The 27,791-nt window shown below is 39.2% G+C and overlaps 1 protein-coding gene across 9 annotated transcripts in view; it reads left to right on the forward strand.

Moving 5' to 3' along the window:
- The window catches only part of LOC122562016 (protein NATD1-like), a 30,174-nt gene extending 10,968 nt beyond the window's left edge, over positions 1-19,206 (forward strand). For 5 of the 9 annotated variants that reach the window (XR_006315187.2, XR_006315189.2, XR_015761369.1 and 2 more), the window contains 3 exons: positions 12,424-12,542; positions 17,455-17,827; positions 18,244-19,206. Coding sequence is in view for 3 of the 9 variants with exons in the window: in XM_088000451.1 (XP_087856577.1) it covers positions 12,424-12,542; positions 17,455-17,571 (236 nt within the window). In the remaining 6 variants the exon portion in view is untranslated. Of the gene's footprint in view, positions 1-12,423; positions 12,543-17,454 lie in introns of all 9 variants that reach the window. The other 4 variants (XR_006315188.2, XM_088000451.1, XM_088000452.1 and 1 more) reach the window with 4 other exon arrangements.
- The last annotated feature ends 8,585 nt before the right edge of the window (positions 19,207-27,791 follow it).

The raw sequence follows: 27,791 nt of genomic DNA on the forward strand, positions 1-27,791 counted from the left end.
GTACTTGTTGCCAAATTACTTTTTCTAAATATGGAAGCTGCAGGTCAAAATGATGAGAAATAATAGAACATAGAACATAGAACAGTATAGCACAAAACAGGCCCTTCAGCCCACGATGTTGTGCCGACCACTGATCCTCATGTATGCACCCTCAATTTTCTGTGACCATATGTATGTTGAGGAGTCTCTTAAATGTCCCCAATGACCCTGCCTCCACAACTGCTGCTGGCAACGCATTCCATGCTCTCACAAATCTCTGTGTAAAGAACCCGCCTCTGACATCCCCTCTATACTTTCCTCCAACTAGCTTAAAACTATGACCCTCGTGTTAGTCATTTCAGCCCTGGGAAATAGTCTCTGGCTATCGACTCTATCTTTGCCTCTCATTACCTTGTATACCTCAATTAGGTCCCCTCTTCTCCTCCTTTTCTCCAATGAAAAATGTCCGAGCTCAGTCAACCTCTCCTTATAAGATAAGCCCTCCAGTCCAGGCAGCACCCTGGTAAACCTCCTCTGAACCCGCTCCAAAGCATCCACATCTATGTACCTGCACCCCAAGATCCTTCTGTTCCTCCACACTAACAAGAATCCTATCCTTAATCCTGTACTCAGCTTTCAAATTCGACCTTCCAAAATGCATCACCTAGCATTTATCCAGGTTGAACTCCATCTGCCACCTCTCAGCCCATCTCTGCATCCTGTCAATGTCCCGCTGCAGCCTACAACAGCCCTCTATACTGTCAACGACACCTTCAACCTTTGTGTCATCTGCAATCTTGCTGACCCATCCTTCGATCCCCTCATCCAAGTCATTAATAAAAATTACAAACAATAGAGGCCCAAGGACAGAGCCCTGTGGAACACCACTCACCACAGACTTCCAGGCAGAATATTTTCCTTCTACTACCACTCGCTGTCTTCTGTTGGCCAGCCAATTCTGTATCCAGACAGCTATGTTCCCCTGAATCCCATTCCTCCTGACCTTCTGAATGAGCCTACCAAGGGGAACCTTATCAAATGCCTTGCTAAAGTCCATATACACCACATCCACAGCTCGACCCTCATCAACTTTTCTAGTCACATCCTCAAAGAACTCGATAAGGTTTGTGAGGCATGACCTGCACCTCACAAAGCCGTGTTGACTGCATTTAATCAAGCCATGCTCTTCCAGATGGTCATAAATCCTATTCCTCAGAATCCTTTCTAACACCTTGCAGATGACAGACGTGAGACTTACTGGTCTGTAATTGCCGGGGATTACCCTATTTCCTTTCTTGAAGAGAGGAATTAAATTTGCCTCTCTCCAGTCCTCAGGTACGACTCCAGTGGAGAGCGAGGATGAAAAGATCTTCGCAAGTGGCGAAGCAATTGCATTTCTCGTTTCCCAAAGCAGCCGAGGACAAATCTGGTCCGGGCCTGGCGACTTGTCAATCTTAATGTTTGACAAAATTTTCAGCACATCAGCTTCCTCTATCTCTATCCATTTCAGCAGGCACACCTGCTCTTCAAAGGTTTCATTCACTACAAAGTTTGTTTCTTTTGTAAAGACAGAAGCAAAAAACTCAATTAGGGCTTCCCCTACCTCCTCAGACTCCACACACAAATTCCCTGTGCTATCCCTGATCGGGCCTACTCTTTCTTTGACCATTCTCTTATTCCTCACATAAGTGTAAAATGCCTTTGAGTTCTCCCTAATCCGTTCTGCCAAGCCTTTCTCGTGCCCCCTCCTGGCTCTCCTCAGACCATTTTTGAGCTCCTTCCTCGCCTGCCTGTAATCCTCTAGAGCTGAGCTTGACCCTAGCTTCCTCCACCTTATGTAAGCTACCTTTTCCCTTTTGACGAGAAGCTCCACCGCTCTCGTCATCCAAGGTTCCTTTATCTTACCACTTCTTACCTGTCTCAGAGGGACATATTTATTCATCACTTGCAACAACTGTTCCTTAAACAGTCTTCACATGTTTATAGTGCCTTTACCATGGAACAATTGCTCCCAATCCATGCTTCCTAACTCATGTCTAATCGCATCATAGTTTCCTCTTCCCCAATTAAATATCCTCCCATTTTGCCTAACCCTCTCCTTCTCCATAGCTATGTAGAATGTGAGGCAGTTGTGGTCACTATCACCAAAATGCTTTCCCACCACAAGATCTGATACCTGCCCCGGCTCATTGCCGAGCACCAAGTCTAGAATGGCCTCTCCCCTCGTCGGCCTGTCAACGTACTGAGTTAGGGAACCCTCCTGAATACACGTTACAAAAACAGCTCCATTCAAATCTTCTGCTCGAAGGAGGTTCCAATCAATATTTGGGAAGTTAAAGTCACCCATTACAACAACCCTACTACGTCCACACTTTTCCAAAATCTGCCGAGCTATGCTTTCTTCCATCTCCCTGCTGCTATTGGGGGGCCTGTAGTAAACCCCTAAAGAGGTGACTGCTCCCTTGCTGTTCCTAATTTCCACCCATACTGACTCGATAGGCAGATCTTCCTCGACAACTGAAGTTTCTGTAGCTGTGATACCCTCTCTGATTAGTAGTGCTACACCCCTTCCTCTTTCTCCCCCCCGCCCTATTCTTTTTAAATGCTCTAAACCCTGGAACATCCAGCAACCATTTCTGCCCCTGAGAAACCCATGTCTCTGTTATGGCCACAACATCATAGCACCAGATCCATGCTCTAAGTTTGTCACTTTTATTCCTGACACTCCTCGCGTTAAAGCAAACACACTTTAACTGATACCTTGGTTCCTTGCCATGAAAATCCTTCCCACTAGCTGGTCTACCTCTTGCTACTGCCTCATCTGCATCAACTCTCATCTCCTATATACAGTTCAGGTTCCCACCCCCCTGCCATACTAGTTTAAACCTTCTCGAACTACTCATGCAAAACTTACACCCAGGACATTGGTCCCCTTCCAGTTCAGATGCAACCCGTCCTTCTTGTACAGGTCCCACCTTCCCCAGAAGGCATCCCAATTATCTACATATCTGAAGCCCTCCCTCCTATTGTCTGTTGCTTTTTTTAAAGTTTGGGTTGTATAACCTTCTACTGAAACTCCCTGAAGAGCAACATCTGTGTGAAGTCACTGTCAGTGAGCTGTAAAACACTAGCTTCATACCAAAATCGCAGCTGAAGCTATTTATTAGAAATAAGCTGTATTTAACCTCTCTGCAGACAAAGTACAAGTGTTGCCCATGTCTCGATGAACTCTCCCCATCAGCTCAATAACCTAAATCACATTCTGTTAATCATTGTTTGCTGCTGTGGACTTGTGCATCTGTAGGCTGCCAACAAAATAAAGGTTAAAAATGCTTTAGTGGTTTAACCAAACTGCAAACTGTATCCATCAGACATTAGGAGTTGAATAAAGGGAACTATGGAGCTATGAGGGAGGAGCTGGCCAAAGTTCAATGGTGCAATTCCTTAGCAGGGATGACAGTGGAGGAGAAATGGCAGATATTTCTGGGTATAATGCAGAAGATGCAGGATCAGTTTATTCCAAAAAGGAAGAAAGATCCTAGGAGGAGGCATGGGTGACCGTAGCTGACGAGGGAAGTTAAGAAACATATAAAGTTAAAAGAGAAAAAGTATAAAATAGCAAAGATAAGTGGGAAAACGGAGGACTGGGAAGCTTTTAAAGAACAACAGGGGATTACTAAGAAGGAAATACGCAGAGAAAAAATGAGGTATGAAGGTAAACTGGCCAAAAATATAAAGGAGGATAGTAAAAGCTTTTTTAGGTATGTGAAATGCAAAAAAATGGCTAAGACTAAAATTGGGCCCTTGAAGACAGAAACAGGGGAATATATTACGGGGAACAAAGAAATGTCAGAAGAATTGAATTGGTACTTCAGATCTGTGTTCACTGGGGAAGACACAAGACACTGAAGGGAATTTATATTTGCCAGGAATTGGTGTTGGAGAGACTGTTAGGTCTGAAGGTTGATAAGTCCCCAGGGCCTGATGGTCTACATCCCAAGTTACTGAAGGAGGTGGCTTGAGAAATCGTGGATGCGTTGGTGATTATTTTCCAGAGTTCAATAGATTTAGGATCAGTTCCTGCGGATTGGAGGGTGGCTAATGTTGTACCACTTTTTAAGAAAGGTGGGAGAGAGAAAGCAGGAAATTATAGACCAGTTAGTCTGACCTCAGTGGTGGGAAAGATGCTGGAGTCTATTATAAAGGATGCAATTATGACACATCTGAATAGTAGTAACAGGATACATCAGAGTCAGCATGGATTTATGAAGGGGAAACCATGCTTGACTAATCTTCTGGAATCTTTTGAGTATGTAACTCCGAAGCTCTCCTAGGGAGAGCCAGTAGATGATATTGTACCTGGACTTTCAGAAAGCTTTTGATAAAGTCCCACATAGGAGGTTAGTGAGCAAAACTAGGGTGCATGGTATTGGGGGCAAAGTACTAACTTGGATTGAAAGTTGGTTGGCTGACAGGAAACAAAGAGTAATGATAAACGGCTCCATTTCGGAATGGCAGGCAGTGACCAGTGGGGTACTGCAGGGATCAGTGCTGGGATCGCAGCTTTTTACAACATATATTAATGATATAGAAGATGGTATTAGTAATAACATTAGCAAATTTGCTGATGACACTAAGCTGGGTGGCAGAGTGAAATGTGAGGAGGATGTTAGGAGATTACAGGGTGACCTGGTCAGGTTAGGTGAATGGTCAGATGCATGGCAGATGCAGTTTAATGTGGATAAATGTATGGTTATCCACTTTGGTGGCAAGAACAGGAAGGCAGATTACTACCTAAATGGAATCAATTTAGGTAAAGGGGCAGTATAAAGAGATCTGGGTGTTCTTGTACACCAGTCAATGAAGGTAATCATGTGGATACAGCAGGTAGTGAAGAAGGCTAATAGCATGCTGGCCTTCATAACAAGAGGAATTGAGTATAGAAGCAAAGAGGTTCTTCTGCAGCTGTACAGGGCCCTGGTGAGACCACACCTGGAATATTGTGTGTAGTTCTGGTCTCCAAATTTGAGGAAAGACATTCTGGCTATTGAGGGAGTGCAGTGTAGGTTCACGAGATCAATTCCTGAAATGGCGGGACTACCTTACGCTGAAAGACTGGAGCGACTGGGCTTGTATACTCTTGAGTTTAGAAGACTGAGAGGGGATCTGATTGAGACATATAAGATTATTAAAGGATTGGACACTCTGGAGGCAGGAAATATGTTTCCTCTGATGGTGAGTGCTGAACCAGAGGACACAGCTTAAAAATACGGGGTAGACCATTTAGGATAGAGATAAGGAGAAACTTCTTCACCCAGAGAGTGGTGGCTGTGTGGAATGCTCTGCCCCAGAGAGCAGTGAAGGCCCAGTCTCTGGATTCATTTAAGAAAGAGTTGGATAGTGGAATCAAAGGTTATGGAGATAAGGCAGGAACAGGATACTGATTGAGGATGATCAGCCATGATCATATTGAATGGTGGTGCAGGCTCGAAGGGCAGAATGGCCTACTCCTGCACCTATTGTCTATTGTCATAATCACAGCTATGTGCTGGCCTGGGAGTACCTTAATTTATTAAAACACACATAAGAAAATTGAAAATATGCAATAAGTGAACTGATCACATTCTGTTTATTGCACTATTTCACTATTTGAGCAACTTTGCCTCAGAAGTTTCAACAAATCAAAAAAAAAGCCCATCATCATCACCACTTTTCCAGGGTAGCTAGTTACAGTCAGTGCCAGATAAATCTGAGAATTAATTACATTTGCTTCTATGTCTTTAATAAGTATATTTATTTAACAAAAGGTATCTAAAATTAGTAATTTGATGGCATCAAAATACTGCAGATGCAGAAAATCTCAAAGCAGAATATGATGGATAAGCTCAGCAGTTTGGGCAACATCTATGAAGAGAGGTACAGAAATAATGACTAGAATTTATATGTCTAGAAAGACTCCCCACCAAGAGAAAAGCAGGGGCTTTTCATGATGAATTGGCCTTGTTAGGTGCAAAATGCTATTTTTAGTGTAGTGTCACACTTCTGATCAAAACGATGAACCTACCAACGATGGCTATTGCCACTCAGAGACTCCTTCAGGTATCATGAAGCAAGCAGAAACTGAGCAACTACCCTTCACTCTGGAAGCCATTAGGAAACTTCCTCACAATCCAGTAGTATCTCTATGTGATGGGGACTTGTCCCAATATTAGTAAAATGTCAGCAATGGGGGAGGGAGGGGTTAAAGTCCCCACTAATTGGCCACTTTTAAATTAATTGGCTAACTGTCTCATGCTGGCACCCACTTCTGGGGATGACCCTGATGGCAGGAAGATGTTGGGCTACCCTCCTGAAGCCTTCCATTACCATTTTACAAGCTCATGCTCTCTCAGCCTATCTCTGGGCAAGATGATAAAATTCAGCCCAATGCTTCAGTTCAACAACTGCTCATCAGAGTGACTGCATATTTACAAAAATATATATTACTTAACTCTGAAAAAGATCACAGCAGTCAGGGGAGATGGTGGTGTCGTGGTAATGTTATTGGACTAATAGTTTATTCACTCAGGCCAATGCTCTAGGGTCGCCTACAACAGCTGATTGAATTTAAATTCAATGAATGTACCTGGAATTTAAAGACAGTAATGGTGATATAAAATAATTTATTTTTGTAGAACCCTATGTATTTCACAAACTTTAGGAAAGGAAATTTGTCATCCTTACCCAGTGTATTCAAGAGCATTTAGGGATGTGCAACAAATACTGACCTTCTAAATGCTGACGAATGCCAGTAATGCTCATGTTCTGTGAAATGCACACAAAGTTTCTTTCTCCTTTAAATCCTTATAGCTGTCAAAATCTATCCGTGCCTAAACCTCTTAAAAATATCTCTCAGATTTTTCTGTGTTTCAAGTGTTTCAAATTGACATATTCTAGCTTCCAAAAATCGCCTAGTTGATTGTGTGATTTAAAGAGAGAAGCTTAACTTTTCTATCTTGGGAGTTACTTAGACTTTGGATGTTGAATATCTGACTATATAACTTTAAAGGAAAAGCAGTCAGTGACATTCTGACATTCAGACTGAAGCAATCACAGTATTATTTTGATTTGAAAGTTTCCACAATCTAGCCTTGGGATAAGAAGCTGAACTGCTGTTGATTTTAAACTGCTTATGTACTTTGTTGAGACTGCAAGATACAATTACCACACCCAAGTTGGACAAAAGATACTTCATAATTGTCGATTGTTTTGAATATTGTACTTCTCATATCAAATCAATATCTAGATATTTAATTCCTTTGGCTAATGTGCCAGTTATGAAACCAAAAGAGAAAATGCTGGAAAATCTCAGCAGGTCTGGCAGCATCTGTAAAGAGAAAAAAGAGCTGACATTTTGAGTCTAACTGACCCTTTGTCAAAGCTAAAAAAAGGGAGAAATTAGGGAGATATTTATACTAGGCTGAGAGAAGGTGAGTCATGGCTCCAGAAGCAAAGGTAGCAATAAAGACTTGATAATGACAGTGCATGGAGGGATTATAGGGAGATTAGGAGCTGTGAATGACCAAGGCTGAAGCCAGTGCTATGTGACAAAATATGTGGGGGATGGGTGAAGCATAGGATTTGTGCGAGTTATGAATCTTTATCTTTATACTACTTCAAGCATCAATTTAACCAATCTGAAATAAAACCTGATACATGTTTGAAGCCCTCCCAAATTGTCAGCATGGGTGCATCCTTCTGAGAGGTGGCCTCCCAATTGGATTTGTTTTCGAGAACACACCAAGCCATTGACACATTCATGTATGCCAATGCAACTGTGTCCTTTGAACCAGCCATAGTGTCAGTTCTTGAGATATTGTATTTACAAATTCCCTGATTTGTTTACTTATTTTTGCCATTTCTCTCCTTGAATTGGGAGAAGGTATGATGCAAATTATAAGGCTTGAAAATTGCTAAAGCCCCAATCCATGGGATATAACAATGAAATTTTATTAGAGAGAACAAGAAAATGATCTTTACATTTTCTGATAAATTATCAAATTTAACAAGGTGGCCTGGGGCATTACTGAAGATTGTTGAAGTCAATATTTTCTTTGGCATAATATTCATTCCCAAGTAGGTATGGCATTTAAGGAAAAGCATTCTTGAAAAATTGTCCCATTCATTCAGTTTTTCTTATTTCATAGCCAAATTACGCTCAGATGTTCTTCTTGAGTAATCCTTTAAAGACTCAGAGTGGTACACCACAAAGGACTTAAATTTGAACTATTTTGCAGTTTCCCACCAAGCAGAAAAATTGTGTTTCTTTGGATGTAAACTCGGTGGAAAAGTATTGTTTGTGACATACACTTGGCATCTGAGAATCATAGGCAAATTACATAGAAACTTTTACTCTTACTAGAGGGATTAGTAATCACTGGGCATAGAATAAAGATGCAGAGCAGGAGGTTTAGAATGAATTTAAGGAAGAATTGTTTTCACCCAGAGGTAAATCACAATATTTAAGTATTGAGATGATTACTGGAAGCACCATAGCATACAAGACTACAGGCTAAGTGTTGGAAAATGTAACTAGAGTAGGTAGGTACTTGATAACTCATATGGACATTTGGGGCCAAAGGGTCTCACTGAAATTCTGACTTCTAATAAACTCCTGCCCCATCAACGTCAAATGTTTGTTTCAGTGGGGAGCCACTTTTCTCAATTTTATTTCAGGAAGTGAATTTTTCAGTTGATTTACAACCAAACTAACCACTTTACTATTCATCTTAATGACTTGCAAAAACAATGCCTCTTAAAATGTTGGCAGTCCTGAAGAAGGGTAATACCCAACATGTCGACTTCTCCATATCCTGATGCTGTCTGGCTTGGTGTGTTCTCTTAAAGTGTTAGAAACAACCATGATGAGCAGTAGAACTTGCCAACTGTGAATTTTCAGCCTGATCATTGTTTCAGTGGTGAGACAACCTTTTAGCTTTCACTTTACATGCCTATCACATTAGGAGAAATATATTGTATTGATTTTAGTCTTTCAGCCAGACTTCTTTTTAACATAATGCTACTGCTCATTTGACTTGTGTTGATAGCATGTAAACATTGTCACACTTGGTGGACTTCCTTTGATTTTGTCAACATTACTATGGATTGTTCTTATTGTGGTAGGAGGCACTCCAAGGGTTCTCCTGATAGTAGCTGCTCCAGCATCAAAATACCTTTTAGCCTCTAATTTAAAGTCTAAAGTTTTTCTTGCATTTTTTAAACCACCAGACTCACTACCATCAATAATTGGGTATATTTGACTCGCATTGACAAGCGACTGAATCAAAATATATTGTTATTGAGAATATACTTCAAACTAAGTTAAAATAGGCCTCTATATTCATATGTCAAAAGCAGTTCATTTATCCAAAGTAGTTTTCTATGACCCCATTGGCGAACTATGTAATAGCAAATGCCATGACATTAAAAGGATCTATTTTTCTTAATGTATTAATGAGATTATTACAAAACAACTTTGATCGAATCGAGGTTAATTGAGGAATTACTGTACTCTCAGCCTGCCCAGTTCCTCCACCTTATTTATTTTATCCACCAGGTTGACAAACTTTTCATTTATCTTGGCTTCGACAAAGTCCTCTTTCTTGTTAAATACTCATTTAATAATTCAACCATGCCTTATAGTTCCTTGAGTAGATCTCTGCCTTGGTCCTTAATTGTCTCCAGTAGGATGTAGAACAGTACAGCACTGGAACAGGCCCTTCAGCCACCATGTCTGCACTGACCATGATGCCATTCTAGACTAATCCCATCAGCCTGCACGTAGTCTGTATCCCTCTAATCCTTGCCTGTCCACATGTCTGTATAAATGTCTCTTAAATGTTGCTATTGTATCTGCTTTACCACCTCCCCTGGCAGTTCCTGATGAAGAGCTTATGCTTGAAACGCCGACACTCCTGCTCCTAACCGGCTGTGCTTTTCCAACACCACACTTTTTGACTGAGCACATTTCAGGCACCTACTACCTTCTGTGTTTAAAAAAAAACTTGCCTCACACATCTCCTTTAAACATTCCCCCTCTCACCTTAAACCTATGTCCCCTGGTATTTGATATTTCTACCCTGGGAAAAAGACTCCAACTACTCACCCTATCCATGCCTCTCATAATTTTATATACTTCTGTCAGTTCGCTTCTCAGCCTCAAATACTCTGGTGAAAACAATCCAATTATGTCCAACCTCTCCTTATAGTTAATACACTCTAATCCAGGTAACACCCTAGGAAAGCTCTTTTTCACCTTCTCAAGTCTCCACACCCTTCTGTTAGTGTGGCGACCAGAAATGCACACAATTCTCCAAAATTGGCCGAACTAAAATTTTAGAGAGCTGCAACGTGACACACCAACTTTTATACTCTCATGCCTTGACCGAAAAGGACAAGCATATCATATGCCTCCTTACTATCTTATCCACTCATGTTGCCACTCTCAGGAGACTGCGGACTTGCAATCCAAGGCACACTGTACATCAATACTCAAGGTTTCTGCCATTCACTGTTTACTTCCCTTCCATATTTGACCCCCAAAATGTATCACCTCTTAAATGCTGATATCGTATCTGCTTTACCAGATTGTCTGGATTATACTCTGTATGCTATTTCCCCGCTCAAATTTTCAATTGATCTATCTCCTGCTATAACTTTAACCATCTTACTCACTATCTACAACTTCACCAATTTTTGTGTCATCTGCAAACTTACTAATCAGACAATCCACATTTTCATCCAAATCACTTATTTATGTGACAAACGATAGACTTCTCTGTACTGATCCTTGCGGAACAGTGCTGGTCACAGATCTCCGTTTAGAAAAACACCTCTCCAAACTATCCTCTGTCTTCCGTGATCAAGCCGATTTTGTATACATTGACCAACTCACTGTGGTTCCCATGTGACTTAATCTTCTGGACCAACTTACATGAGGGACCGTATCAAATGCTTTAGTAAGGTCCACATAGACTACACCAACTGCCCTACTATCAATCATCTTTGTCACTTCTCAAAAAACTCAATCAAATTTGTGAGACAAGACCTCTCCCACATAAAGCCATCCTATCCTTAATATGTCCACTCTTTTTCAAATGCAAATGAAATGTTCTGACATTTTATTGTCATTGTAACTGGAGAAGGCCTTTGGTATCTGTTTTATGTTTGCCTTTATTCTGTTCATGTATTGTTTCTTTGCCCTTGTTTTGGTATGCGGCCAGGTTCTCCTTTTATATTATCAAGCTGACATCTGTTATATGACCCTTTTTCTACTTTATCTTAGTCTTTCAGTCCTTTGACATCCCGGGAACTCAGGTTTTGTTTGCTCTTAGTTTTTTCTCTTTGGAGGGAAGATGTTGAGACTATACTGAACCATCTCTTTATAGGCCTCCTGTTTGAGCATTGCATTTCTACCTGCCAGTCTTTGACTCTAATTTACCTGGCTAGATTCCTCTTCAGTTTGCTGAAATTAGCCTTTTCCTGGTTAGGTTTTTTTATTCTGTGGAGAAAGAGTGGAGCAATGGGTCTAATTGGTAGCGCAAAGAGTTGACACAGGTACAGTAGCTAACTGGACCGCTTCTGTATTTTCTGGTCTGTCATTGTATAATCAAGAAATTCACTGCAAATTGGTTAAAAAAGATTGCTTGTAAAATTATGTTGCATAGTTTTATAACCACTGTACACAAAAGTACTGCTGAATACTTCTGAGGGCTACTACAAAGAAAAGACATCTAGAGATTCAAGTTCTTGTTTAAAATTAATGGAAGGAAGTTTAGTTCCCTATTGCCATCAGGTGGATTCAGATACAGAGCTCCAGCAGTAGGTTAACTATTCAGAATTCAATTTGCCACAGCACAATGGTGACTAGTTAAGAAAAAACTGTAAAAGTGTGTGGTGGGTGCAAAGATGGTGGCTCAGTGGTTAGCACTGCTGCCTCACAGCACCAGGGACCCAGGTTTAATTCCGCCTTGTGCGACTGTCTGTCTGGAGTTTGCACATTCTCCCTGTGCCCACGTGGGTTTCCTCCAGGTGCCCACAATCCAAAGATGTGCAGGTCAGGTGAATTGGTCATTCTAAATTGCCCATAGTGTTAGGTGCATTAATCAGAGGGAAATGGGTCTGGGTGGGTTACTCTTTGGAGGGTCAGTGTGGACTTGTTGGGCCGAAGGGCCTGTTTCCACACTGTAGGGAATCGAAATCTAAAGTCTATTTTTAATGCAAATTGACACAAATCTGGCTGTACACTTCGGACATATTATTTTATTTTAAGCATTTGCCAATTAAGTTTATGTTATAACAACATTTGTGACAGTTATGCATGGAGACTCTGGATAATATTTTACATATAGTTGTCATTGTCCAGAAAGATCTTATAATTGAATGATACCAGTTGTGTATTAACAGATTCGAGAGATGAAGCTGTTTTGCGATACAAGTACATTGGAAAGAAAATGGTTGATCTATACTCCACTCAGGTGCCTGTTAAGTTTAGGGGACAAGGAATTGGCGTGCGACTGGCACAGGTATTGAATGTTCCCATAGTATGCTTTGAATTTTAAAGAAAATATGCAATAATTTACATATTTGGTGTGATCAAAGATGAGGAGCCAAAATTTTGGGTCAGCTATGGCCTAGTGGGAGCACTTTCAGCTCTGAATAAGAAGAGTTCAAGTCCCATCCAGAGACTTAAGCAGACCAGTTCCTGCAGGAGTGTTGTGTTGTTGGAAGTGCCATTTTTAAAATGAGCATAGGACCAGGAATAAACAATGTAGTTCTGTGTATGGTGTCTTTTAGTTAGATTATTGCTGATCTGAGACCAAACTCCATAAACCAACCTTAGTCTCCTATCTCCTCATATCTGTGAATAACAAAAATCTATGACTTGGTTTTAAATTTACCATTTATCTAGCATCAATTGCTATTTGTGGAAAAAGATCCACATTCTTCCCACCCTTTATAAAGAGAAGTTTTTCCTAATTTCTGGCTTGAAAGGTCTGGCTTTTGGCTTTTAGACTGTGCCTCTCAGTCCTAGACTTCCCTTCGTTGTCTCTGGGACTCTCTTTCTAACAGCAATTGTAGATGTACCTACATCCTAAGGCCAGTAGCTCCCTACCACTTTTTCAAAGGTAGTTAGTAATGGGCAATAAACTCTGGCCTAGCCGGCGACACTAACATCCCATGAGTGAAAAAACCTCCCCACCTATAAAAGTTGTTTCCCTTTACCTAGTTTCTTCCCCCAAATCTCTTGTAAACTTTGATCATTTCCCCTTAACCTTCTAAATTCCAACGATACCACCCTTGTTTATTTAAATTCCTGTTGTAATTTCACATTTAGTATCCAGGTATAAATTTGTAAACTTACTTTGCACATCTTTTTCTTTATACAGCAGTAGCATGATTTCTAGCCCAATGTTATCAATTCCTCCAGATTCGAAGGCCAATGATTCTGCATTCTATTCATGTTTTGAAATATTTTCTGTACCTGTTCATGACATTGTAATGGTTAATATACCTGAATCCCACAAATTTATTTGGATCTCCATTCTCTCTAGCTTTACAGCATTTAAAAAGTACCCTGTTCTAATTTTAGATCCAAAGAAGATAATGTCACCTTCAATTCCACGTTAAAATTCAATTATCACAGTTTTGCTCATTTACTTAATTGAACAATATCTCTTTGTAATTTCGTGCTTTCATCTATGCTGCTTACGTTGCCATCTATCTTTGTTTCATCTGCAAATGTTGATATGTGACTTTCTATCCCATCTTCTACCTTGTTAATAAATAAAGTGAATAGTTGATGTTTCAACACAGATTCTTGAGTCATCACTGCCACTTCAAGTGTCTGCTCATTATTCCTATGCTTTGTTTCCTTAAAACTCAAAGTGAGAAGTCACACAAACCAGGTTATAGTCCAACAGGTTTATTTGAAATAACAACTTTGAGTGCTGCTCCTTTGTCTGACACTTCACCTGATGAAGGAGCAGTGTTTCAAAAGCTTGTGATTCCAAATAAGCCTGTTGGACTATAACCTGGTGTTGTGTGACTTCTCACTTTGTCCACCCCAGTCCAACACTGGCACCTCCACATCCTTAATGCTGAGCAAACTCCTTCACCATGCCAATAATTTCCCTTCCATTTTGTGGGCTTTAAGTTTATCTAACAATTTCTCATGAAAGCCTTTATGAAATGCCACATGAAAGTCCATATAAGTAATGTCAGCAGGCATTCCCTTTTACACTTTTTAAATCACCATTTGAAAAAAATTAAATCTGGCTTGTCTTTTCATTTACAAATCCATGCATGCCATCTTTCTGATCAGTTAAAAACTTTAATGGTGTTCAGTTACTCTATCCTTAATTTGTAAACCCTAACTATATAAACAATTAATGTTAGGGTAACTGGTCTTGGTGGCACAGAATTTAAATGTTCTCAAAAAAGGACAAAATTTGAAGCTTTTCATCTTACACTCAATACAACTAGGACATAAGAATCAAACTTGATAAAAGGGACATGATTTTATGTCACGAGGCGAAGGTGCTGATTAGATGGGCTATCTTTGGTGCTGAGAACAGTTAACTAGCAATCTTAACTCTCAGAGTCTAGATTAGAGTGCTGCTGGAAAAGCACAGCAGGGCAGGCAGCATCCAAGGAGCAGGAAAATCGACATTTCGGACAAAAGCCCTTCATGAGGAATGGAGGCAGGGAGCCTCCAGGGTGGAGAGATAAATGGGGGGTGGGTGGGGTGGGCGTGGGACTGGGGAGAAGGCAGCAAAGAGTACTTTTGCCTAATCTTAACTCTCAGACCAGGCAGATAGATTCTGATTGGTCAGGTTGTTGCTCTGTGGATAGAGCTGAGATTGACTGTCTCCAAGAAAAAAATGCAGTGTTTGTGCTGTACAGATACATTTTGTGTACATAAAACCTGGGTGTTGTGCATTTATATATGTAGTTTCGAGCATGTGCAAATGAATCAAACTGACAACTCGACTGCTAATCTTAAATTGATTTACACTGTAACGCTAACCATAGTCTAATTAAATAAATGGTTTCCAAGCGTAGAATGATATCCAATGGTGGATATATTTTTGAGGCTTGCATTCATGGGCTGTTTGAGTGCAATCGGAATGCTGACCACTTTGGATGGTCAATGGGACGTGTTGTTTGATATTGTCCAGCAGTCATTGGGATGTATTGCCTGTGTACCTGGCATCACACCGGCACTGAAACTAATATATTTCTTATTTGTGTCGTAAAGTATCAAATTGGCTTAATGGCATCATTCTCTTAGTGGAGAAAACCATGCATAGTTTTACTGCGTAGTAGCAGTATGAGACAGAAAAGCATGCGTATGTTTACTGTGTGATAGCAGTACGAGACAGCTAGCTTTGCGTGCTGTTCAAATTTTTGAAACCTTTCAGCATAATCTAAAGGAGACTGGGTATCGCTCAGGGGCAAAAGTGATGGACATAGGCTCTCTTATGAGTTTGTGATAAAAAAGAGATAATTTGATCAACATAATTGTTATTATGGTTGATTGTTTTGCTGTGCATTATCTCATCATCAAACTTCCATGATGTATAGGTGGCTGAGGCCCTGTTCATGAGGTTGCCAGTAAGATATATCTTGTAGCATTGGACTGTAGGAATTCTGATATTGACCAATGAACGTAGGCTTTTCAGTAGATGGTAGTTAAGAACCCATTGGCTGGACTTCTTACTGGCAGCCTTGAGAATAGGGCCCTAAGTTTAATGAGTGCAAGATGAAACATTTCAATTTATTGTTTCCGTTTAGCAATGATCTATAATTCTGGGTTTCTCTTCTACCTTTCCTACATAGTGGATAATGTGCACTGGGGCAATGGATTAGGAGCATGAGAATTCTGGAAGATTTACAGTTAAGGAATCTGAAATGTTGACACCAGTACCCTTTACCATCCTGAGATCGTAATTATCTGACTTTGGGGTTGTCACTGTTTTTCACCATTATTTTCTTTATTACTGCAAAGTTTCTTCTGTTAAGACCTAAATCAAAATGGATCAAAATTAAGAATAGTAAGGGTCAGAAAACATTGGTAGGTGTGATTTATTGTCCCCTAATAGTAATGATACTGTTATACTGGCAAAGTATCAGGTAATGAATAATAGGAACCTATAACAAAGGCAGTGTAATAATCTTTGAGTCTTTAATTTTTGGATATAGAATCAGGCTGGGTAGGATAATAAAATAAGAAAGGTGGCAGCACTGGTACATTGTTAAGACATTAGGGTGGGTAAGGTCGCATAGGGTAGCTAGGATAACACGATGGTTGGTAGTGAGGTCAGGTCTGACTGGGGAGGTTAGTTGGAGAATGCTGCAGTTTCAAAGGTTGGGTGTGGTTATGGTCAGAGGGCCAGAATGTGTCGGGAGTAGGGGTTGGAAGTCTGGCGGGCTTTGGATTTTTGGGGATGGATCAAAGGGTTGGGATGGGGGAGTTGGATCTTATTGGGGATTCAGAGAATTGGGGATTGGGGGACTTGAGGGAATGTGAGGTTATTTATCTGGAAGTTAGAACTGGTTTTTTATGAATCTAGTTTCTCAGTAAATGCTAAGTAACTCAGATTTTTTTTTGAAGAGTTCCACATGCTGAGTAATTGCCCGTCAGAAATTTAAACTTCCTGGAATTCCCATGTTGTCATTGCGTCAGGACCTTTGAAGGGTCCTTAAAGAGCAGATTTGGTCTCTGACTAGCTGAAAGATCTGGACCAATATTGTATAAACTTATTCTGGGTGACCCAAGAAATTTATTAACATTTCTGCATATGTTAGTTTGCTTATTTCAATCAATTTGAAAATTATATTCCCCTATTAAAGCTGCTCTTCATTTGTTACAAGATGTAATCTCTACGTTTTTGCAATTCATTATTTCACAGCTGCTACCCGTAATCTATAGGCATCTTCTACTGCAATCTTAAATGCCCGTTACCATAATATTTCCAGTATCTGCTTACTACCCATTATGAAATCTGTGATTTCATCCTTCATCATGCATGTTACTTCTCTCCTCTTACCCCTACTTTTCCCGTAGACCTTAGAAACTGGTGTGTTTAGAGATATAAGACTAAGATCTTTTCAGTCCTCTCAAGTAGATAAATTATCCTGTAACTCAATTTTGAAGAAGGAACTGCTCTCCATGAAGTCTTGGCCAATATTTATTCTTAAATTAATATCACTAAAACATTATTTGAACATTTTTATTTGTGACATCTTGCTATTAATAAATTAGGATGCTCTATTTCCTATATTTTGATAGGAATTATATTAAAAGGGTAGTTGATTGGCTATAAAACATTTTGGAACATCTTGATACTGTATATGGTGCATAGAAACATAAATATTTATTTCCTAACATCGCCCATCTTTTAATATTTTTTATTAAATTGGACTTGTTCACAGGCTGCCATGAATTTTGTAGTGGAGGAGGATCTCAAGGTACGCACCAGCTGCTGGTTTGTAAAGAAATACCTGGATGATAATCCACTTCCCAAGTACACGGGACGAATAGTGAACTGACAGAGCAAATTGTTGGTCCTCTTAACGTTGGTTTTGAACAAAGGTCTCCGACCTTGCATTGTATAAAAGGAAAAGCACAAAAAACCCACCATTTTATTGTTTATCAATTATTTTGGTGCCACATTAACTGAATTATCATTTACAGATCTGAACATATAATATATATTTATGCACTAAATAGCTGATGTATCGAGTTGCTCTGATAATTTGAGAAGCTTCCTACAGAGCCTAAAGACCAGAATAGAGTTTTATTGAGGTGAGTGCATCATTTCTGTTCTGTTTATTGAATGTAATGTATTATTCCAGTAAAAGTAATATCAGAGAAGTTAAAATTTTAAGGTCACTAAACATAGGACACCCAAACAATAAAGCCCCATGTGCAATACAATTAGGACCTGGAAATAATTAAATCCCTTAATACATTTTAAGTAGTTGAAAGGTTCCACAGTGTTTATTTTCCTCGTTACTTGTTTCCTCTGGCTGAAATTTATTTTAGATTGTAACTAATTCAAAGACTTATTGTATTTTAAACAAATTACCCTTCTTTATACCTTGTATGTTATGTGCTTCCTTGAATTAGTTAACTTAAATGCCTTAATTATGAATGATTTTTACAGTGTATTTTAATGAAAGGTCATGGACCTGAAATATTTACTGTTTCTCTTTTCACAGATGCTGCTGTACATGCTGAGTTTTTTATTTTAGATTTCCAACATCCTCATTATTTTACTTGAAATATTGTTTGTTCTTGTTTTGACTTACCTGAACTAGGTATTTACATTTATATAATGCCTTTAATGAATCAAAATGTTTCAAAATGTTTAGTGGTTTGAATGGAGTTAGACCTGAGCTGAACTAGGAGGATGGTGACTGATGGCGCTCTGAGTTGGACAGGTTTAAAGAGGCTTTTGAAAGTGTAGAGAGGTGTGATTAGGCAAGTTATTTATGAAGGAAGTTACAGAGTGAGGACAGGTTGAACAATAGCTTTGCCATTAATGATTGAAGAGATGGAGGAAGAGGAACAAATAATAGACCAGATTGACTGAATTGACCATCATTTTCGTACTCTGTTTTTCTAGATTTAATGGCACAATATCTGCTTTAATTTTGATGGATATTCAGACTTCAGGCTGGGTCCAGTTGGAATTAGCAAGAAAGATCTATTAACCAATGCTAAACAATACTATTGACATAGAGATCCACCCATGGAGATGTGGAGTTATCATGTCTCCAATCTATGAAGTATTCCGTGAGATAAGTATATTTTGCCAGCAAATGGAAGAAATGGGGTACATCCAGATTATGATTTGGATTGCTGAAAAAAATCTCAAATTGAAGAAAAAAAAATAAATTCCTTCTTTCCATCTTGTAAAAAGATTGAACAGGACAGCATCTTTAATTCGATGAACCTTGTTCAGTTGTGGAAAACAATTTGATTCCCATATCCATCTCAACAATACTGCCAATTCCACAGGTTCAACAGGGAGAAGGAAATATTTAAAGACTCTGGTGTAGAGATGAACTGATGTTATGTATACTAAGCAAGTTTGAGAGTTTTGCTGTTGGAAAGTTTTGATATTTTTTGCTTTCCTGAGGAGGTGTATATGTGTAAATAAATTTGCTGTTTTTATTTCATGCTACTACTCAACCTTTTGTTTTTAATAAACCAGATTTGTAGTTTATAGTCTTAAGCTGCACGGTTTGATATCACAATAATTCTGACATTCTACAGGACAACATGAGTGGGTTTATGTCAGTTCAATGAGCTACTTTCCCTCTTGACCTCATAGGCAATCCTCCATTACCAGAAAGTTTGAGAATAAAATGGAACTCTGGTTTGTAGGGAGGAAACACTCTGGTACAAAAATGTGGTCTTGGGTGCTCAGCATGAGAAAAATGTTGAATACAAGACCTGAAACCATAAAACGTTTCTCCATACAGCAAGTATTAGCCTACTTCCCATGAACAGTGTTGGGTCAGATATGAGGATCTACGATGTGACATTGTAAGACTTCATTATCTGTTTAAATTAGAACTGTTCCTTCTTGCTCTTTTTTTCTACTTTTGCTATTCATCAGTAATATTACATAAAGTCTTCCCTCCAAATGCCACATAGACCTCCTGCTGTTTGTAAGGCTTTAGACCAGGAAGAAGATGCAGGAGTAGGCTGTTCAGCCGATTGAGAGTGCTTTGCCAATGAATCTGATAATGGCTGATATCAACTTCACCATTATTTACCCACCTCACTTTTGTTGTCTATGAGTATCTACCCTCCTAGTCATTACCCATCTCTGTCTCTCAACTCCACCCCGACACTTACCTCTGAGACACGTGTCAAGAAGTTTGTTCTTGTACAACTACCAGCTGCCTGTGAGGGTATAATAGATGCTGACAGCTGTCCAGATGGGATTAAAGCCTAATTTTACAATGTCAGCTTTTCTTTTGGAACTGGGTGTCAAATTTCCACCCCAAACATTTCTGCAAAAGAAAGAGAAATTTTCAATTTTACCTTCCAATGTTGCAGTGAGAGATCAAATGCCAATGGCTAAAAATACAATAAAATTATAGAATATTAGAGCACAAAGGAAGACAATTCAGCCTATTATGCTTATTTTGGCCTTGAAAGACTTAAATAATATGTAGTTTCCTTTTTTCTTAATTTCATAGAACAATGGAATCATACAATATAGAAAGAAGTCATTTTGCAGTAAAACCTGTACTTTTTTTAGTTTTAATCCTCTTTCCACACAGCTTTCCCCCACTCTGCCAATTCCATTCCCAACCTACCTCTTATTTTTTGCCTATTACCTTAAATCGATTTCTACCAGTTCCCAAACCCAGCACAGTTTCTGCCCGTATACTGTTTTAATACTTTTCCTTTATCTTCTGATTTTTTTAACACACCGCTCCCTTTTTAAGAAGTATAAACATTATCTCACCATACTGACTGCACCTCCCAAATCAAAGCTTCCAGGTAAATATGACTGCTGATGCGTGCACTGAATTAATTGAAGTACTATTGAAAGCGGGTAACCACGGGCAAATGCAGAATAAATATTGATTTCAGTTTCCTGGTTGCAAGTGCTAAAATCCTGCATGAGTTAGTTGCAATTTGTCAGTGGTTTCTACTGGGGCTATTCTAACATGCCTAGTTGTAACCTATAAAGATAATATTTAAGAATTAGAGCTCTTTGATTCAGATCTACATACCCGACTGTGGTCTAGAATAAAATGTTATTGACGTGTGTGAGCTTTTTCAGGGTGATACTAAGAGTAATTGTATGTTATTATGCCATCCTGATCACAATTGTGTGGATTTTCTTTTTATAACTAATACTTCTGAATTCCTTTTGCTGACATTTCATTTAGCTTGTGTATGGTAATATAATTTACACATTCCTGATGGATAATGCCAGTAAGGATTACCTTGAGCTGTTTACACTGCTGCTTATTCAGCAAATAGCCATCAATTATTGTGACTCTTGTCACTTACACTTACAATCTTGCATTTTTCTTTCCATCCTGAGCAGGCAACAGCCTGTTTCAGTTAAAACTCACATCTGTTGATTTAACATGTGGATCAATGTAGCTGTGATGCACTTCAGTAAAAGTTCCCAATGCCTTCTGCTTAAAGCCTCTCTGAAAGTCAGTAGGTTATTCCTAGCTGTTTCATAAAATACTTTAAAGAACAATTACATTGATAACTATCACTCAATTTTAAAAATCTTTTCCTGAACTCCTATCAATGAACAATGATCAACAGTAAAAAATGTCAAACAATGTCAGTTAAGCCAAACTTGGGTGTATCACAAAACCTATATTTCACACCCACCCTAAAAACCATGAAATCTGACACACCAAATAAAAAGTAGTCCAGAAATGTCTGTACCAGGGGAGAACGAAAACCTGAATATTGTTTGATTTGCTTGGATGGTTAAACTAACCCAGGAGACTGTAACTTTGTTTAATCTTACACGTTACCTGGCTCCACTACAACAGTCTCTGTCACAGCCAAGAATAGACCCAGCTCTGTTTTAAAATAAATTCAGTGAATAACATTTGTTGTGTGCTGTGATTCCAACCATTACAAGTTTAAGGTTGGGATAGTTTGCTGCCACCAGCCTCCCCTTAACTGGGTCTCAGCAGTTACTTGGTTTAAAGTGTGTCTTAACAAGAAGAGACTCATCTTAAACAATTTGTAATTTATTGCACAATAGCAATCATGTACAAGTTACATTAATGTACATTACACAATTGACTTGTTACTAAGACCATTGGAGACCATTACTAATTTATGGGTTGTCAATCTACAAGATCCTAAGTTGTTTTGCTTTTCCCATACATGTCCATATGATGTGACAAAGCAGACCACTTGATTGACACATTAATTTCCTCCACTGCTGGCACTCAGTAGCTGCAGTGTATACTGCTGACGAGATGCACTGCAGAAATTCATTAGGCTTCTTCGACAACAACTTCCAAACCCATGTGTATTCTCATCTAGACAGACAAGGATAACAGATACACAGGAACACCACTGTCTGCAGGTTTCCCTTCAAGCCACTCACCATCCTGACTTGGAAACATATCACCATTCCTTCAGTGTCACTGGGCCAGAATCCTGGAATCACCCTCAATGTACTTACATCAAATGGTTTGCAGTGATTAAAGACGACCGCTTTTCACCACTTTTCTAAGGACAAAATCCTGAACCAGGTAACAATATCCACATCCTATGACAATATATATTAAAAAAAAGAGATTGGTTGAGCTTAAATTTAGTTTTCAACATTAGATCTTTCAGAGCCATTTGCTTATTCAATTGCAGCTATTAAATGAGCTGGCAGCTTCGTCAATGGATATGCTATCCTCTGGGAAAAGGTTAACACTCACACAACACCAGGTTATAGTCCAACAGGTTTATTTGGAAGCACTAGCTTTTGGAATGCTGTTCCTTTGTCAGGCAGCTAGTGGATGAAGGACCAGCGCTCTGAAAGCATATACTTCGAAATAAACCTGGGTGTTGTGTGATTTTTAACTTTGTCCATCTTAGTTCAACATCAGCTACCATCCACACTCTGGGAAAAAGACCACCTTATCTAGTTATGGTCTTATATAACTAGAGACTGTGACCACTGGCCTGTGCTACAAATGTCCACTTCTGGGGCTTCAGTACAAACCCCTGATACATTTGTGGAGAGATATAGTGTTTCCTTTACAAACTAAGTGGCAGTTTAAATACCTTAAACTTAGCAAATGGAAGGCTATTGCTGGTGCTTTGGAGCTTGTATTTGCTAAATACTCAAATATTTAACTGAACCAGCCACATAAATGCATGACAACCGGAGCAGTTGGAGATAATCTATGACAAGTGGTTCATCTCCTGATCTCCCAATGAGTTTGCAGTACTGGTGTTGGAACTATTGATGCATCAGGGCTGCAGTGTGTACTACCGACAGAATGGATTGCAGCAATTCATCAAATCATCTTTGACAAGTAGAGTTAAGTGTGAGATCATCCGCAATTGCATTTGAATGAAGGAGTAGACTCAAGTGGGCTATATGCTCCAAATCAAACCTGTGACTTCAACCTTCGAGAAGATTGTAGCCAGCAAATGCGTGGAAACGCCACCACCTTCAAGATTCCTACATCATTCACTATCCTGTCATCTCTTCATCACTGGACCAAAATATTCAAATTTCCCACCTGACAGGAATGCGAGACTCCTTTCACCATGTATTCAGTGGGTGATGGATCTGAATTACGATGGATGAACCTTTTCATCCCTGCAGCTGAAGAGATTACAGTAATTTGAATGTAATTATGTAGAGACAGAAAATGCTTTCCTTTTCTGGGAAATCCAGAATGTTAAGCACATCATCTTAAGATAGGAGGTAAGCCAGTTAAATTCAGACCCAGGAGAAATTTCTCCACATTGAGGGTTATGAAAAAAGTGGAATATACTTAGAAAGCTGTTGATGCAATGTTAAATGAGATGTCTAAAAAGGAGTTTGGTGTTTATTTGGAAACAGGAAAAGCTTGACAACAGTCAATAAATTTGTATGAGATAATGGAGCTGCCATGACGAATAGAAATTGTAAATTTTCTAAATCAATTTGGTCCTTGAGTTTTGTGTTTCATTCCCATTTGAACTTGCCTCAGAAATAGGTCTTAAATATTAACTCTATCCAGTGGCCAGCAAGCTATGCTTTTAGTGATAAGTCTGCCCTGTTCAAATAAAGAGATTGTAGTTTCAGAATTTAGTTTGGTGCAGTTTGATTTAATGTTCAGCAGAGGGAGTTATTACTACTCCTCATGTGACGTAAACACAGCTTTGCTATTTAAAAGATTCTGGAAAACAAAATGCTGAGCTGTTATTCCTTAACTCAGGCACTGAAGCTGACACAGCTAAGGAATTTAATTTAACAGCTCCCTAATCTTCTTAGCTCAGTTTACACATTTTGCAATGATTTGAGGGTGGACTGGGGTGTACAATGTTAAAAATCACACAACACCAGGTCACAGTCCAGCAGGTTTATTTGGACCAAGCTTTTTTACATATGAAAGAACTGAAATCAACGTGGTCATTCTAAAAGATGAGAGACTTAACAAACTATCCTGGTCTTTTACAATATATAATTTCAGTTACATTACACTGTAAACCTTTGCTATAAATTCTGTGTCTTACAATCTTATACTCCACAACCACCTATCTGTTATGAAGGAGCAGCACTCTGAATGCGAGAGCTTCCAAATATACTTGTTGGACTATAACCTGGTGTTGTGTGATTTTTAACTTTGTATAGTTTTACCAACAAAGCCACTTCAGTGAACTCATTAAATATTATGTGGAGGAATAGGTGCTGGACTGGAGTGTACAAAGTTAAAATTCACACAACACAAGGTTATAGTCCACCAAGTTATAGTCCAACAGTCAACACAACCACCTGATGATGGAGCAGTGCTCCAAAAGCTAGTGCTTCCAAATAAATCCTATTGGACAATAACCTGGTATTGTGTGATTTTTAACTTCATCATTAAACATTAGTCTGATTCAAATATGTTTTGAATGCTCTAAAATGTGTTCTACTGTTCACTCTGTAGCTATGGAATTACAACTTGAAGCATTGTATTTATGGTACAAATTATGGCAGCAGAGGAGGCAGTGTTTGGGCTCCTGAGCCTGAGCTCGTTTGCTTTTCTTTGTGACTTTTTAAAAACTTTTTACTCACCTTTTTGTGAAGAGTTTGATAGCTACCAGCACGAGACCTAGCAGCATCAGTGAGGTGGTTCACGCATGGATATGTTGAGGCGAGTTTGGGCCCAGTGTGGGACCCAGCAGCATTGGCAGCGGCTGCATCAGCAAGGTCAGCTTAGCACAGCGGTGATGGTGGAAGTAAGATGGCACAGGAGAGGGACAACTCTGTTCCAGAAGTGTCAGTGCGGCAAAGGGACGTGAAACCGGTGACAGTCTTAGCATTGGCTGTAGGAGCCCGGATCCAGGCCCGTGGTTGAGCTAGGATGAGATAGCCATTCCAAAAGATCACTTAACAATAAAAGGAATGTAAAGTTAAACTTCATTGCTTTACTTTCTGCCTTGTCCTGTGTTTTGGTTTATTTTCTGTGTTTTAAGATGACACTGGAGAGTAGTGACACTGTAACAACAAAATACATGTGACAATAACTAAATGAATTCTAAATTCACCCTCAATTTTCCAAAATTTTAGGCTAAATAGCTTGTCAACAACTTATTGCCACACTTCACGTGAGTACTATATCAGATTTTAGAAATCAGATTTATTTTGATGTAAAAGGCATTTGACAAGGTTCTGCATGGTAGACTGGTTAAGAAGCTTACATCACATGGAATACAGGGAGAACTAGCCATTTGGATACAAAATTGGCTCGAAAGTAGGAGACAGATGGTGGTGGAGGGTTGCTTTTCAGACTGGAGGCCTGTGACCAGCAGTATGCTGCAAGGATCGGTGCTGAGCCCACTGTTTTCTTTTTGTCAGTTATGTAAATGATTTGAATGTAAATATAGGAGGTAAAGTTAGTAAATTTGCAGATTACACCAAAACTAATGGTGTACTGGACAGCGAAGAAGGTCCAAGGAATGGCAGATTGAGTTTAATCTAGATAAATGTGAGGTGCAACATTTTGGGAGGGCAAATCGGGGCAAGACTTATACACTTAAGGGTAAGGTCCTGGGGAGTGCTGCTGAACAAAGAAACCTTGGCATGCAGGTTCATTGATCCTTGAAAGTGGAATTGTAGGAAGTCAGGGTAGTGAAGAAGGTGTTTGGTATGCTTGTCTTTACTAGTTAGTGCAGCGAGTATAGGAGTTAGGAGGTCATGTGGTGGCTGTACGGGGTATTGGTTAGGCCACTTTTGGAATACTGCATTCAATTCTGGTCTCCCTGCTATAGGAGAGATGTTGTGAAACGTGAAAGGGTTCATAAAAGATTTACAAGGATGTTGCCAAGTTTGGAGGGTTTAAGCTGTAGGGAGAGCTGAATAGACTGGGCTATTTTCTCTGGAGCGTCAGAGGCTGCGGGCTGACCTTATAGAGGTTTATTAAATTATGAGGGGCATGGATAAGATGAATAGTCAATGGTCTTTTCCTCAGGGTAGGGGAGTCCAAAACTAGAGGGCATAGGTGAGAGGGAAAAAGGTTTTAAAGAGATCTAAGAGGCAACTTTTTCACTCTCAGCGTGATGCATGTATGGAATAAACTGCCAGAGGAAGTGGTGGAGGCTGGTACCAATACAACAATTAAAAGGCATTTGGATGAATATATGAATAAGAAGGGTTTTGAGGGATATGGGCCAAGTGTTGGCAAATGAGATTGGATTAGGTTAGGATATCTGGTTAGCATGGACCAAAGGGTCTGTTACCATCTTTCTGATGATATGTATTTCTAATTATGTTTGCTGTTGCTATGAATTGCCAAATTGAAAGATAAAATATTTTTTCTGAAAACATGAAATAACAGAAGTATAAAATATCTTTCAAGCCCAAATAAAGAACTTGCACTGATAATGTGTTTTTCAAGTACTCATCATGCTTTAGAGACCATTCCAGCCTATGTTGTAGTCACCAACAAAAAATTGGAAAGCCAGCAATTAATCCATTTGTGTACAACAAAATCCCACAGACTGTAGTGTGATAAGCAATTTTTGAGATATTGGTTGAAGCATGAATATTGACAAGATACCAGAGGAATTATCTTGCTCATCTTTGAGATGTCATGGGATCTTTTATGTCCACCAGACATACAGTTTCTCCAACAGTACATCATTCCCTCTGAAGTGCACTACATTGGTGTGGAGGGCTGTGGGACATGAGCATACAATGTCTGGCAGGCAATCAAGATTGCCACAATTGAGCCACAGCTAACACTGTTAATATGAAAACAACTGCATATGTAATTGGATTTTAGCTGATGTATAACAATATTAAGCTTTGCTTACCTCGTACACATACTCCCACAAGATAATGCTTCATAGACATACAATTAAAAAGTATTAATCTGATTGATTGATAGTAATGTTTTTTCTGACACTCATTAACATTTTATTCTGCCTTGTGTCTTTAATATACATTGGCCTGGTACTTACCAGGTAAGTGATCTACCAGGAAGCACAGTGAGAATTTTCTTGAGATTTTATTCTTTTTTTCTAATATACAGTTTGTAAAATGCACCTGGCAATGAAAGCAAAATAATAAAGATCATTTAAATTAATGTTGACTGCTTTCAATAGGGTAACAGGTTTAAAGGAATAATCAAAACCACAATTTGCAAGAGGAAGGATTAGATTGTTCCATGTTTAAAAAAACAACTAACTTTAAATGATTTGTTATGTATATGGTGTCAGCACAGAGTACCTTGAGATTAGTTATCACAGTGAATGTTTAATACAAAAGTTCTGTTTATGCTCCCAATAGAGCTGAATCATTACTGGTAAAACAGTCATTTTCTCACATTTGAGTTAATATAGTGCCTAAGCATCACAGATTGTGGCTCCCACATGGTACGGTTATGCACATTACTGTAAAAATGTATATTTGTTGTGGTTCTGTTCGCCGAGCTGGAAGTTTTTGTTGCAAACGTTTCGTCCCCTGGCTAGGCGACATCATCAGTGCTTGGGAGCCTCCTGCAAAGCGCTTCTTTGATGTTTCCTCCGGTGTTTATAGTGGTCTGTCCCTGCCGCTTCCGGT

This window comes from Chiloscyllium plagiosum, unplaced genomic scaffold (genome assembly GCF_037043375.1).
Source record: "Chiloscyllium plagiosum isolate Xiang-an unplaced genomic scaffold, Cpla_swu_hap1 HiC_scaffold_25, whole genome shotgun sequence".
Classification (NCBI taxonomy): Eukaryota; Metazoa; Chordata; class Chondrichthyes; order Orectolobiformes; family Hemiscylliidae; genus Chiloscyllium; species Chiloscyllium plagiosum.